A 12,614-nucleotide genomic window follows, 5' to 3' on the forward strand; every position below is an offset into this window, starting at 1 on the left:
CAAATTTCCTATACCACTAAGCTAGTCTCGAACAATACATAATATGCAATCTGCTCAATACAACCAATTAATACACAAAAAGATGATAAATGACACCAAAATGAAGAAAATCATACCTTGATTCTAGTTCCACCACTTTAAAGCACTGCAATCTTTTGAATTTAAGTCTAGGAAGTGAACTATACCTTCTATAGGGTCTTCGTTTCGGGGCAGTGACTCTTGAATGCTAGCAACAGTTTATACTTAATAATAGGGATGTACAAAAGTAAACTGGAACTACGCTATAGCTGAAATCAAGGTAGGGGTTCATTGGAGCCTCTGTAATCATACCTTGACGGTGTTTTTGGAACGGAAACAGTGGAGAGAGGGAGATGCAGGGGAAACCTAAGAAGAACTGAGGAAGGGATGATGCCCTTTGATTTTCATGAAAAAGAGTATTGGAGTGGGAACTGCGTGTACCCTCTCTGTTTTAGCTCTGCAGAGGCCTTTCAACAAAGGACCTTTCCTTTGACTTCTGTTTACAAACAATAAAAATTTAATTTTGGTTTACAGGTAGGGGCACTTGATTTTTGACAAGTTCTTAAGCTATGTTACCTAGATGGTTTTGTTTTATAATTATTAAGTACTAGTAACTTGTTTGGATGACTAATCAGCTTAATAATCAAAAGTGTGAATGTCAGGCTTCTGGAAACTCCTTTGGCGTACCTTCATCTGCCAGTGGAGAAGATCTGACATTCATATCGATCCCAGACTGTGTCTTCAGAATGTCCATGGTCGGATTGTGCAGAGGTGAGGACAGCTTGCACATTGTCTTGTTTTGTGGTAGGATGAAGATCTGACATTCATATATTCACTCAGATTTCATAACATATTGTTACTTATCTGGTGTTTAGTTCAATATGCTGCTGTCTAACAGTACTCAACAAACATATTCTACACCAACCAAAACACCCGACCTTCAATTGCCACATGACACTTAGAATTACTGGTAAAAGTCCTGCAAAGTTAGTAGCCTCTCCATACTATGCCTTGCAATTCAAGGACCAAAACACAAACCCATCATCAAATTTACAGACTAAATGGTAGTGCAAAAGGCACGATGGAAAACACAGCTAATTTTACCAAATTTTTCGGTGATGCTGATGAAATTGTAACTACTGCGTGGCAATATTGTCCCAGTTCTATCTTCCTAGGAGAAAAATTGTAACAGATAGGGAGAGAACATATTTAAAAACAACAATTTGAGTGAATATACCAAGTAATTTATGTAACAATGCATAGATACTGATAGGCATTGAAATTGTTAGATAGCTCATTTAGTCAGGTTTCCTTCTCTCTATAGGTAGGGAAAAAAGGAATTGTAGCAACACAGATGCACATTCACCTGAGTAACTTACATGACAAGTACGCATGAATAGATTGCTGTAAATAAAAGAGTAAGCCAACACAAATCTGCATCATAAGAATATACAAGAGTAATTTATCTAACCATAAATTGATAGGCATTACCATTTTCATTATTCTGGGAAAGAAGGAAAACATATATATGCATATTGATATAGTATCCAACTGGAACTACAACTTGGGATAGAGTTTAAATTTTGAAATTTATGTCTATCCACTAAATATATCTCAAAATTTAAACTCATCTAAAGGTGATAAGTAAGGTGGTAAGCATCATCATCCCTTCTACTTCTAGACAATGTCAAAATGAAACAAAAATCGAAAAAAGGGATAAAGAGAGGATTTCACCAAATGAATACATGAAATCATCAAGTGGAAGCAACACCAACACCAACATTGACACCAAAATCTTGCATCTGCTGCAGCTCCTTCCTCTTAATATACTGATTCAGAATGGCAAGCCTGGCAGTCTCGAAAGCAAAGTAACCCAATGCCGAAAAGCAAGCGCTGTGAAGAACTCTGGCTCCCACTCCTCTCGTAAACCCCACCCACCCCTCCTCCATTAAAATCTGCTTCACCGTCCCCGAAACCCCGCCCTGCGCCGCACCAGTCATCAGCCTCGTCTTCACCACATCAAGTGGCGTCGTAATGGAGGCTGATATTGCTCCGGCCAACGCCCCACACACCACGCTCTGTATCGGCTCCAAATTGGTCTGCTTCGTCTTGCTCAGCACCGCCGATTTCAGGTACTCGAACGACGAATAGCTCAGCACACCCGCAGGCAAGTTCCTAAGCAATGTGGCAGAGTACCCTGCGTAAAGACCCAGAAAGCCGTCGTTTTCGAGGATCTTGAGCAGCACCTGCCAAGACCTCCCTTTGGCCCCGGCTTGCATCCGCTGCGTGATGAGCTCCTTGGGCACCATTATCGCGGAAGAGACTATGTTGCCCATGGCTCCGGCCGTGGGAGGGATGAGAACGGGAGGGTAATTGGGTAATTTGGAGAGAACCGACTTACCCAGTTCGCAGGTGCCGAAGTAGACGGCGGAGGAGGCGGTGGAGCCGACGATGACGGCGGAGATGCCGCTGTAAAACCCCGAAATGCCCTTGGTTTGGAAGGTCTTGAAAACTGCATCGAAGGTGTTTGCGTAAATGTCTGAGGCGCCCTTGGTCTGGAGCTTGGTCTTAATGGTGTCCAGAGGATGGAGGCAGAAGTAGGTGAAGGCTCCGGCTATGCCTCCGCCGCCTGCGCCGATGAGGGCGCGCTCGAAGACGGTTAGGTTCTTGAGTAGGATTTGGTTCTTGGGGCGGGTACTGGGTCGGGTAATGGAGGCCCAATTGAGGGTGGAGGAGGTGGTGTTGGTGGTGGTGGAGGCAAAGAATGGGATCTGGTTTTGGGTAGAGGTGAGAGTAGTTTGGGGATTTGGAGTGATGAAATGGGTGAAGAGGTTGTGGAAGTCATTGGACGACTGAGTGTGGTGGTTTTGATTGGGTGCGGGGAGGCCCAGAGAGGCTGAGAGTCTACCATCCATGGCTGGCTCGCTCAATTCCCTCTCGCTCCCTGTGGAGATGGAGGTGGATGTAAGCTTTTATTATCGACTAGTCACGGAGGAGTGAGGGCCATGGAAAATGAAACAGTAGGAAGTCGGTAGGTAGCTGTTTCCTGTACGTGGACATGAGAATGACAACTCGGGTTGTATTTTGGGAGGAATAGTGCGTTCGGAATACGGTATGATACTTAGTTACAAGTAGAATACTTAAAAACAAAGAGTTTCATTTATTGTACGGAGTGTGTTCCTGTAACATCGAAAATTTTCTCGTATTTTGAACTAAACCCAAATTACTATCAAACTTTCTTTCTAGATTTTTTTAATATCATACGATAATTTACACAAATCTAAACTACCAAAAAGCTTGGTTAGAAAAAGAAATATATTATTTTAACTAACTTGATTATTATGCAGATATTCTTTCTAGATATTTGTTGTGGACCAATATGTTCGTTTTTCTTCTTCTTGGGCCACACTTTCAATTTTGTGGTGTAACTTAGATTCAAATAATATATACGCAATCGCGTTGATGTAAGTTATTCTTAAAATTTAGTTAGTTGTGTCTTTTGATGCGCGTACAACTCTTTCATGTAGAGGTGTCACTATAGTAGTACAGTCGGACCGGCCCGAGCACGGCACAAACACTAAACCGTATTGATTGCAATCATCTTAAAATGTGTGCGGAGGAAGTAGCTAGCTAAATATGCAGGTTTATTCACCTAATAATTTGATGAAAAACAAGTTAAACACAACAAATAACAGACCATACAGTTTCGTTCCTTCATAAGCAAAACAATCGAAAACCGCTTTGACAGTTTCTTCCCCATTCTGCAAACAACAACATTATTTAAACAGTCACCAAGAAGGGTTTGATGAGCTTACAGATCGATCTTTCGTTTAACACTACGACTAATTACTTATATACAATGATCTCCGAAATCAACAGAATATTGGCTTAGCAATCATTGTTATCTGTCTATATCACTCTACAAGAGGAAAATTTCCTGTGGTTCGAATATGTTCAAGGGTACTCCCTAGACCGTGCTTGCGCACTGCTTTGATAGCTACTGTGGATGCTTCTCCATACTCCAATAACCGAATTGTTCGTTTCCTGTATTCAAGAAGCTTCTTTTCAAATTCGGACAGTTGTTTAGATCCAACAAAACTAGAGGAGGAGGCAACATGATCAGTACTAGACCGAGAATGCATCTGCTGAGACTCCAGCCACATGCGCGAGAAGGCCAGACAGATACCTTCTTGCACTTCTTGTCTTAGATTCGGATATCCATTAATCCTTATCCATGCTTGCATCATCACTTTCGCTAGCGATGATCCCATTACAAACCGAGGAAGGCCACGCCAGATGAGAACTGTTCTCCTGTCCACCAAGTCCACCGGAATTTGCAACCTCATGTTTAAATCGTGACAGAATTTTTCTACTTCATTGTAGAGGGATTGGCATTTGTTAGTACTCCTTATTGCCAACTTTTGACACTGTTGACATAGCAAATAATCACCAAGATACATATATTTGGCATCCTTCGGCGCAAATCTGCCACAACTATAGCACCAAACAGTGCCATCGCCCCAATGCAAGGGGCAATAAACTTCTTGCCAAATACGGTATTCCCAATGGTTCGTTACACCATCTAAATCTTCCGGGACAAAATTCTTGCAAACAACACAGGTAAGATAGTGTTGATAAGGATGCACCTTACTGCTGGATTCGCCTTCTGCCAAATGAAGTTGTGCCGGTTGTTCATGACCATCCTCAGATTGAGATTCTTCATCGAGCAGCTGTTTCTCGGTAAGTGTCAAATAAAACTCTCCAGGTTCATCTCTTTTTAGGGCTTTCCAATGACAGAGCTGCGAAGATTCGTTCTTGTGTAGCCCCAAGAGCTCATATGGTTTGTCTATAAGATATTCCACTAGCAAACGCTCGTTTCTGGTTGTAATAATGATTCTACTCCCTGGACCATACCAGTTCTTTTTTCCAGCCAATGTTTCCATTTGATTTAATTCTTCCACCTCATCAATAACCAGAAGAACTTTTTTCTTACAAAAACATTTCTTTGCCATATTCGACACACTGGAAGCATCCCAAACTTGCATGACTGTCTGCAACGCTGCTGAAACCTCCTTGACATTACCAATAAATCTGCAAATTTCAAAGTTGTGGGAAATTCCCTCGTAAACAAGTCTAGCTAGAGTTGTCTTACCTGTTCCCCCCTCACCCCATATCCCTATAAAGCGAACATCATTTGCTTCAAGATCTAAAAGCGAATCTATCTTCTTTAATCTAAACTCAATTCCGACTAATTTCTTTCTTGAACCTAACAATGTGCATGTAGGATGCACTTTGTGACATATTGTGTCAACAATTTCTTTGATCAGATCATTATCGTACCTACATCAACAGCAAAACAAAAACAAATAAACATGTTTGAACTAAGAAAATCTTACAGAACAAATATGTATAAGATATACTACTATTTCATTTATGCATACCTATCTTTTGAAATCCACCCAAGCATATTACCCACTTTTGTCAACGCAGTTCTCCAACGTTGCACCTTTTCTGTGTCACTCATAAAGGTTTTCTCATGCTTGTTGAATGCTTGCGCGAAAATCCCGGTTTGTTTTCTAACATGGGAGGGATCCACATGGTAGAAAATTGGTAGAATGGTCTTCCTATCTTCCATGCATTCAACAATATGTGAAAGCTCATCTAAGCACCAGGTGGAAGAAGCATAATTCGGTGAGAGGACAATGATAGCAAACCACGATTCTTCAATTGCATTCAAGAGCTTTAGAGAAATAGTGGTGCCTCTTTCAAGTTCATGATCATCCCTGAAAGTTTTGATTGCTCGCTCCACCAATTTTTCATATAAATCATCTGTAAAATTATCCCTTGTGTCCTCACCCCTGAAACTTATGAACACATCGTATTCCCACGGAGCAGCAGCTGGAGACTTGGAGACTCTCTGCTTGCTCAACGCCATAGGAAAATGATGGAAGCACTTTGCATCAAATTCTCCAAAAGATGCACGCGATACTGTCAAACCCTTGGGAGACAACAATTTGCGGGGAAATATGAAGGCAAAACAATACACACTATATTTCCTGCGCTGATTTCATTTGAAATATTACATCACCTCTTATGGAAACAACACACAACTAGTAGTACAAGCAACTTGGTCTTAGATGTAATCACAGAGACATGGAGGGAGGGAGGGGGAGAGAGAGAGAGAGAGAGAGAGAGAGAGAGAATGTGTGAATACAAAGAACATAGAAATTACTAGGTAGGCAAAGATTATTCGAGGAATAATTAATGACATTATTTTGAACTGGAAGGCTTTGGTGAAAAGCTTCTTTCCTTTCACCTAAAAACAAAGAGTTTATTTCCTTGGAGGAGCCGTCTATTTTTGGACACTGGAAGAGGAACAAACCCTTCGTAAAACCTTTTTTTTTCTTTAAATTATTTTGAAAATGATTTTTATTAGAAACACTCCAAACTTCCATTAAAGAATAATCATGTGATACCTACAAAAGCGCTTGAAAGTATTTTTTGAAGAAGCACGTGACAGGTGCCAAAATGCCTCTACGTCCCAAAATTGCTTTCTAGTTTTTGTGCAAAACATAGTAAAAAACACTTTTAATTATTAGAAGGGTAATGCTAAAGAGACCAAATTTTTTAAACCAAATGATGTGGTTGTTGATGATTGGATTATTATTTAAGCGTTGATTAATGTGCTTATTTCATATTAGTAACATATCATTTGGTTTTGAAACTTGATTTAAAATTTTGATCTCCCAGCATTACCCTTATTAGAAACGCTTCTAGTTCCTATAGAACTGTTAATTTCAAACAGAGCCTTAGTCAACTTGTTTTGTTTTTTCAAGTGAAGATATTCCACTTTGCTAAAAAAAATGTAGTCATGAAGCAAAATACACTAACTGCTGAAAACCGCATTTCTCATAGAATACTCTGTTTTCGTTACTGCAATCAAGATTCACCTTATAACACCCAACCGAATGAGCATGATCCGTGCAGAAATTAATATTTTCGTCCCTAACTGCATCCTACTGGCCACGGGCATCAGCCTCGACCACAATATCGTCAATGTGACTGACATTGCCACAGTTCCGTATGAACTTCTTTTCGATGAACACACTTCGAGTTGCAATAATCTTCCTCGAGTGGCCATCTTCTATAACACGGGTACCATGGTCATCTCCGAGGGAGCTAATCGGAATATCTATCTGCAAACTCCTTGTCTGATACAGAATCACAAAATGGTTAGCTGTTGCAATAGTTGTATGAAACCCTTGCTTTTGTCCCACGTCTCTAAATTTTCTGACTCAAAATATTTGCCCTTTACAGCTTTGCATGTCTGCAGAAAGAGCAGTACTAATTCTCAGACGCATTTCATCGAACACGTAATGTGCCACGTTCTCATATGCTTTCTTACGAGAATAAATTAACAAATTAGAAGCAAAATCACACCCAGAAATCTTGAAAAATTTGCCTTCAAGAATTGAAATTACCTTGAAAAGGTTGGAAATCTCTTTTTCTCAGACAAAACGTATATAAAGCATCCAACCAACATTTGCTTGGTCGATGTGGGAGTTTTTCCTCATTGCTATTCTGAAATGCAGCGTATGGCATGCTATCTCTTGACATGTACAAATAGACGATGGACAAACTCCCTATGGGATGCTGACTCCAACTCACCCTAGTCAACTTGTTATTGTCATGAATGAGCATATTTTTAATGTTTGTCGGATTAATTTATTTGCTTTTTGAAGGGTTGAAAACCGAATTATAACAATATCGAAATTACTTTTGTATAACACACAAGTCCAAGCGCGTTTTTATATTTTCTTTTAACGTTGTTAGGAACTTATAGCTCATTTGACAAAAAGTATCCATGTCTAAACTTAAAAGTTCTAGTTCGATTATGCCCTCCAGAAAATCACTTTGTAGTTTGTATATAAATAAAATAAAATAAAATTAGAAAATACTATCATCATTCCCAAGATGGTGGACATAATAGTTTATAAATGTTGTCAAAGACTTGAAATCCCTCACTTAAAGAAGATGAATATCACTAGATTGTAATATTAGATGATACTAAAAAAAAAGTCTAAGTATAATTTTCACTCGAGTTCTAATCCATAGATAAAATCGACAGTTTACTCTTTTTTTTACAACTCAAAATTTTCTGAAAGATATAAAGCCCAAAAAGGCGAAAAAACACAATATACACCAATCTACTACCAAAAGACAGAAGCAGACTGAACAAACTCGAGTTGAGAGTGACACAGAACACTAGATGACTTACTTATGACAAGAGGCAAGCCACCGAGCCTGACTTTTTGGTAAAACCTTGTTAATTCATTTTGGCACTTGTACTCTATAGTCTATACATATGATTTTATTGTTGCTCTTTCTCTGTTAAATTTTCGGTGTTATTGGATTTAGAATCTGTAGATAAAATGATGAAGTTGGGAAAAAATTTCACACAAACGTAAGGTAGTGTTGATAAGGATGCAACTTACTGTTGGATTCGCCTTCTGCCAAATGAAAGTTGTGCCAGTTGTTCATGACCATCCTCAGATTGAAATTCTTCATCGAGCAGCTGTTTCTCAGTAAGTGTCAAATAAAACTCTTCAGGCTCATCTCTTTTTAGGGCTTTCCAATGACAGAGCTGTGAAGATTCGTTCTCGTGTAGCCCCAAGAGCTCTTATGGTTTGTCTATAAGATATTCGACTAGCAAACACTCGTTTCTGGTTGTAATAATGATTCTACTCCCCGGACCATACCAGTTCTTTTTTCCATCCAATATTTCCATTTGATTTAATTCTTCCACCTCATCAATAACCAGAAGAACCTTTTTCTTACAAAAACATTTCTTTGCCATATTCGACACACTGTAAGCATCCCAAACTTGCGTGACTTTCTGCAACGCTGCTGAAACCTCCTTGACATTACCAATAAATCTGCAAATTTCAAAATTGTGGGAAATTCCCTCGTAAACAAGTCTAGCGAGAGTTGTCTTACCTGTTCCACCCTCCCCCCATATCCCTATAAAGCGAACGTCATTTGCTTCATGATCTAAAAGAGAATCTATCTTCTTTAATCTAAACTCAATTCCGACTAATTTCTTTCTTGAACCTAACAATGTGCATGTAGGATGCACTTTGTGACATTGTTTCAACAATTTCTTTGACAAGATCATTCTCATACCTATATCAACAGCAAAACAAAAACAAATAAACATCTTTGAACTAAGAAAATCTATCGGAAAAAATATGTGTAGAGATATACTACTATTTCATTTATGCATACCTATCTTTTGAAATCCACCCAAGCATGTATTACCCACTTTTGTCAACGCAGTTCTCCAATGTTGCACCTTTTCTGTGTCATTCATAAATGTTTTCTCGTGCTTGTTGAACGCTTGCGCAAAAATTCCGGTTTGTTTTCTAACATGGGAGGGATCCACATGGTAGAAAATTGGTAGAATGGTCTTCCTATCTTCCATGCATTCAACAATGTGAAAGCTCATCTAAGCACCAGGTGGAAGAAGCATAATTCGGTGAGAGGACAATGATAGCAAACCATGATTCTTCGATTGCATTCAAGAGCTTTAGAGAAATAGTGGTGCATCTTTCAAGTTCATGATCATCCCTGACAGTTTGATTGCTTGCTCCACCAATTTTCATATAAAACATCTGTAAACTATCCCTTGTGTCCTCACACCTAAAACTTATGAACACGTCGTATTCCCACGGAAAGCAGCTGGAGACTTGGAGACTCTTTGCTTGTTCAACGCCATTGGAAAATGATGGAAGCACTTTGCATCAAATTCTCCAAAAGATGGATGCGATACTGTCAAACCGTTGGGAGACTACAATTTCCGGGAAATATGAAAGCAAAACAATACACACCAAATTTCCTGCGCTGATTTCATTTGAAATATTACATCACCTCTTATGGAAACAACACACAGCTAGTAGTACAAGCAACTTGGTCATAGATGTGAATACAAAGAACACAGAAATTACTAGGTAGGCAAAGTTTGTCGAGGAATAATTAAGGACATTATTTTGGACAGGAAGGCTTTGGTGAAGAGCTTCTTTCCCTTCACCTAAAAACAAAGAGCTTCTTTCCTTGGAGGAGCCGTCCATTTTTGGACACTTCTTACATGCTAATTCATAAAAATAGGGATGAAAACACTTTAAATACTTGCAAGAATACAAGATTATCGTAGTATAGTAGCTCTAACAAGGTCATTCTCTTCGGGAATTGAATGAATAATCTATGTTAAATCAAATCTTAATTAATTATTTAAAACAAAATTTTAGAAAAAGTTGATTTTGTGATTCAAAATAATAAAAAAGAATTTTAAATTAAAAACAATTAAATAAATTGAAAAGTAGAGAAAACAAAAGAAAATAGTTTTGAAAATCAATTTAAGCACTAAGGTTCCGCCGTTACCTTAACAATCCCACGTAGTTCTTCCAATTACTTATGACTTACACATGCATATTTGAAGGTTATGTTTTCCTAATATATGCCTACTTGGACCCCCAATATAGAGCGTATATCAAACCTGCAATCCGTCTGTGGTATTCATATCAAATCTAAACATTTGTGAAACCTTTTGAAAAACCATACAACCCTTAAGATGTGGTATTCATCCTAAGCGAACTTACACATATGAACCACAAGAAGTCTTCGTCAATTTCAGGGACCAACCTCTAACTAAAATTGTATCAAATTACTTTTCTAAATAACCTAATGGTGATCAAGTATCAAGACAATTAGATAGTTTAAACCGGTGATTAATAATTGAAATTAACCTGCATGCATAATATCATAAGTAAATTGAAAAGAAACTACATATTCTTGCTAAGGCTCGTGGCCTCTCCCTAGCAAAAGAAATTAGTAATGAACAATCATAAAATAAAATATTATTAAAAAGATGGATTGAAAACATCTTGAAAATAAACTTGAATCGTCAAAGCCAAAATTGATGCATTGTTATCCCCCTCCCTTTTTCTCAACCCTAATGCCTAAAAATCCTTCTTCATACTACAACAAAATAAAAGCCTACCTAGATAAGGTCTTAGAATAAGACTAGGAAACCAAATAAATTAGGAAACATAATCCTAAATTGACTAGTAAAATTCGCCCAAAATATGCACAGCCACAAAATAGCCACGTTTTTTTTTTATCTTTAGGGCTCCAAAATAGGCCCCAAATGACTCAAATTAAAATTTGAGATGTTCCGAACATAATTGCAAAAGGCCCTCAAACCCAAAAGACATCATCTCGGATGCCAAAAAGCCCAAAGAAGCCCAAAATGTCACTTTGACAGCACTGCACGCTAGACTTTTATTTCATTGACATAAATAAACCATTCGGTAGAAAATTTTGAAACTTTGATACGAACAAGTTGAGAGACACACGAGCATCCTCCAATTGGAATTACTCCAAAATTCATCCGTTTGATCACTTTTTGCTCAAGCGGAAGTTGAATGTTAGAAATATAAGTCAAAGTATCAAAATTCTCATAAAATAATCAATAAACTAATACTAAGATCAGGATAAAATATATAGTATAATATCGACTCATCACTAATATTTTGGATATTGGAAGAGGAACAAACCCCTCGTAAAACCTTTATTGTTTAAATTATTTTGAAAACGATTTTTATTAGAAATACTCCAAACTTCCATTAAAGAATAATCATGTGCTTCCTACAAAAGCGTTTGAAAATATTCCTTGAAGAAGCATGTGACAAGTGTCAAAATGCCTCTAGAACTCAAAATCGCTTTCTAGTTTTTCTGCAAAACATAGTCAATAGCACTTCTAATTATTAGAAACACTTCTAGCTCTTCTAGAAACTGTTCATTTCAAACAGGGCCTTAGTCAACTCGTTTTGTTTTTTCAAGTGAAGATATTCCACTTTGTTAAAAAAATGTAGTCATGAAGAAAAATACACTAACTGCTTGAAGCTGCATTCCACATAGAATGCTCTATTTTCGTCACTGCAATCAAGATTCTCCTATAACACCCAACCGAATGAGAATGATCCGTGCAGAAATTAATGATTTTCAATCTGCAAACTCCTTGTCCAATAGAGAATCACAAATGGTTAGATGTTGCAATAGTTGTATGAAACCCTTGCTTTTGTCCCACGTCTCTAAACATTTTGACTCAAAATGTTTGCCCGTCACAGCTAGGGATGGCAACGGGGCGGATTGGGTTCGGATGTGCCATCCCCATACCCGAACCCTTTTATTTTCCCCGAACCCGAACCCGTAGAATCCCCAAACCGGTTTTCCCCATAACCGAACTTGTCGGGTGATGGATTTTTTATCAGGGAACGGTTTTCCCCATTATGATATTTATATGTTTATTTATATCATTAACTAAATGAAGAATATTAAAAAAACGATATTAAATAAATTGCTATTATTAATACAATTGATACAATGCATCTAATAAGTAATATTAAAAATTTATATTACTAAGAAAACATTTACACTCTTAAAAATTATAAGCATATAATTCCTATTATTAATGATATAAAAGTAAATAATTAATTTCATATTTAATGATGCATGATTATTAACAATCCCTTTTCATA

General features: G+C 37.8%; 2 protein-coding genes across 2 annotated transcripts; both read right to left on the reverse strand.

Annotated features, from left to right (window-relative positions):
- Positions 1-1,479: 1,479 nt before the first annotated feature.
- On the reverse strand, positions 1,480-3,108 carry LOC137729456 (protein MITOFERRINLIKE 1, chloroplastic). The gene has a single exon (XM_068468412.2). It carries the CDS (start codon positions 2,931-2,933, stop codon positions 1,773-1,775), a length of 1,161 nt encoding a protein of 386 aa, XP_068324513.2. The 5' UTR covers positions 2,934-3,108; the 3' UTR covers positions 1,480-1,772.
- An 824-nt stretch (positions 3,109-3,932) lies between these two features.
- LOC148693334 (disease resistance protein RPV1-like) lies at positions 3,933-5,953 on the reverse strand. Its single transcript, XM_088677572.1, has 2 exons — positions 5,460-5,953; positions 3,933-5,358 (listed from the first exon to the last, which is right to left on the reverse strand). Exons 1-2 carry the CDS (start codon positions 5,951-5,953, stop codon positions 3,933-3,935), a joined length of 1,920 nt encoding a protein of 639 aa, XP_088533698.1.
- Between the last annotated feature and the right edge of the window lie 6,661 nt (positions 5,954-12,614).

The sequence above is a fragment of the Pyrus communis genome, chromosome 10 (assembly GCF_041283825.1).
Source record: "Pyrus communis isolate YQ-2024b chromosome 10, ASM4128382v1, whole genome shotgun sequence".
Taxonomy (NCBI): Eukaryota; Viridiplantae; Streptophyta; class Magnoliopsida; order Rosales; family Rosaceae; genus Pyrus; species Pyrus communis.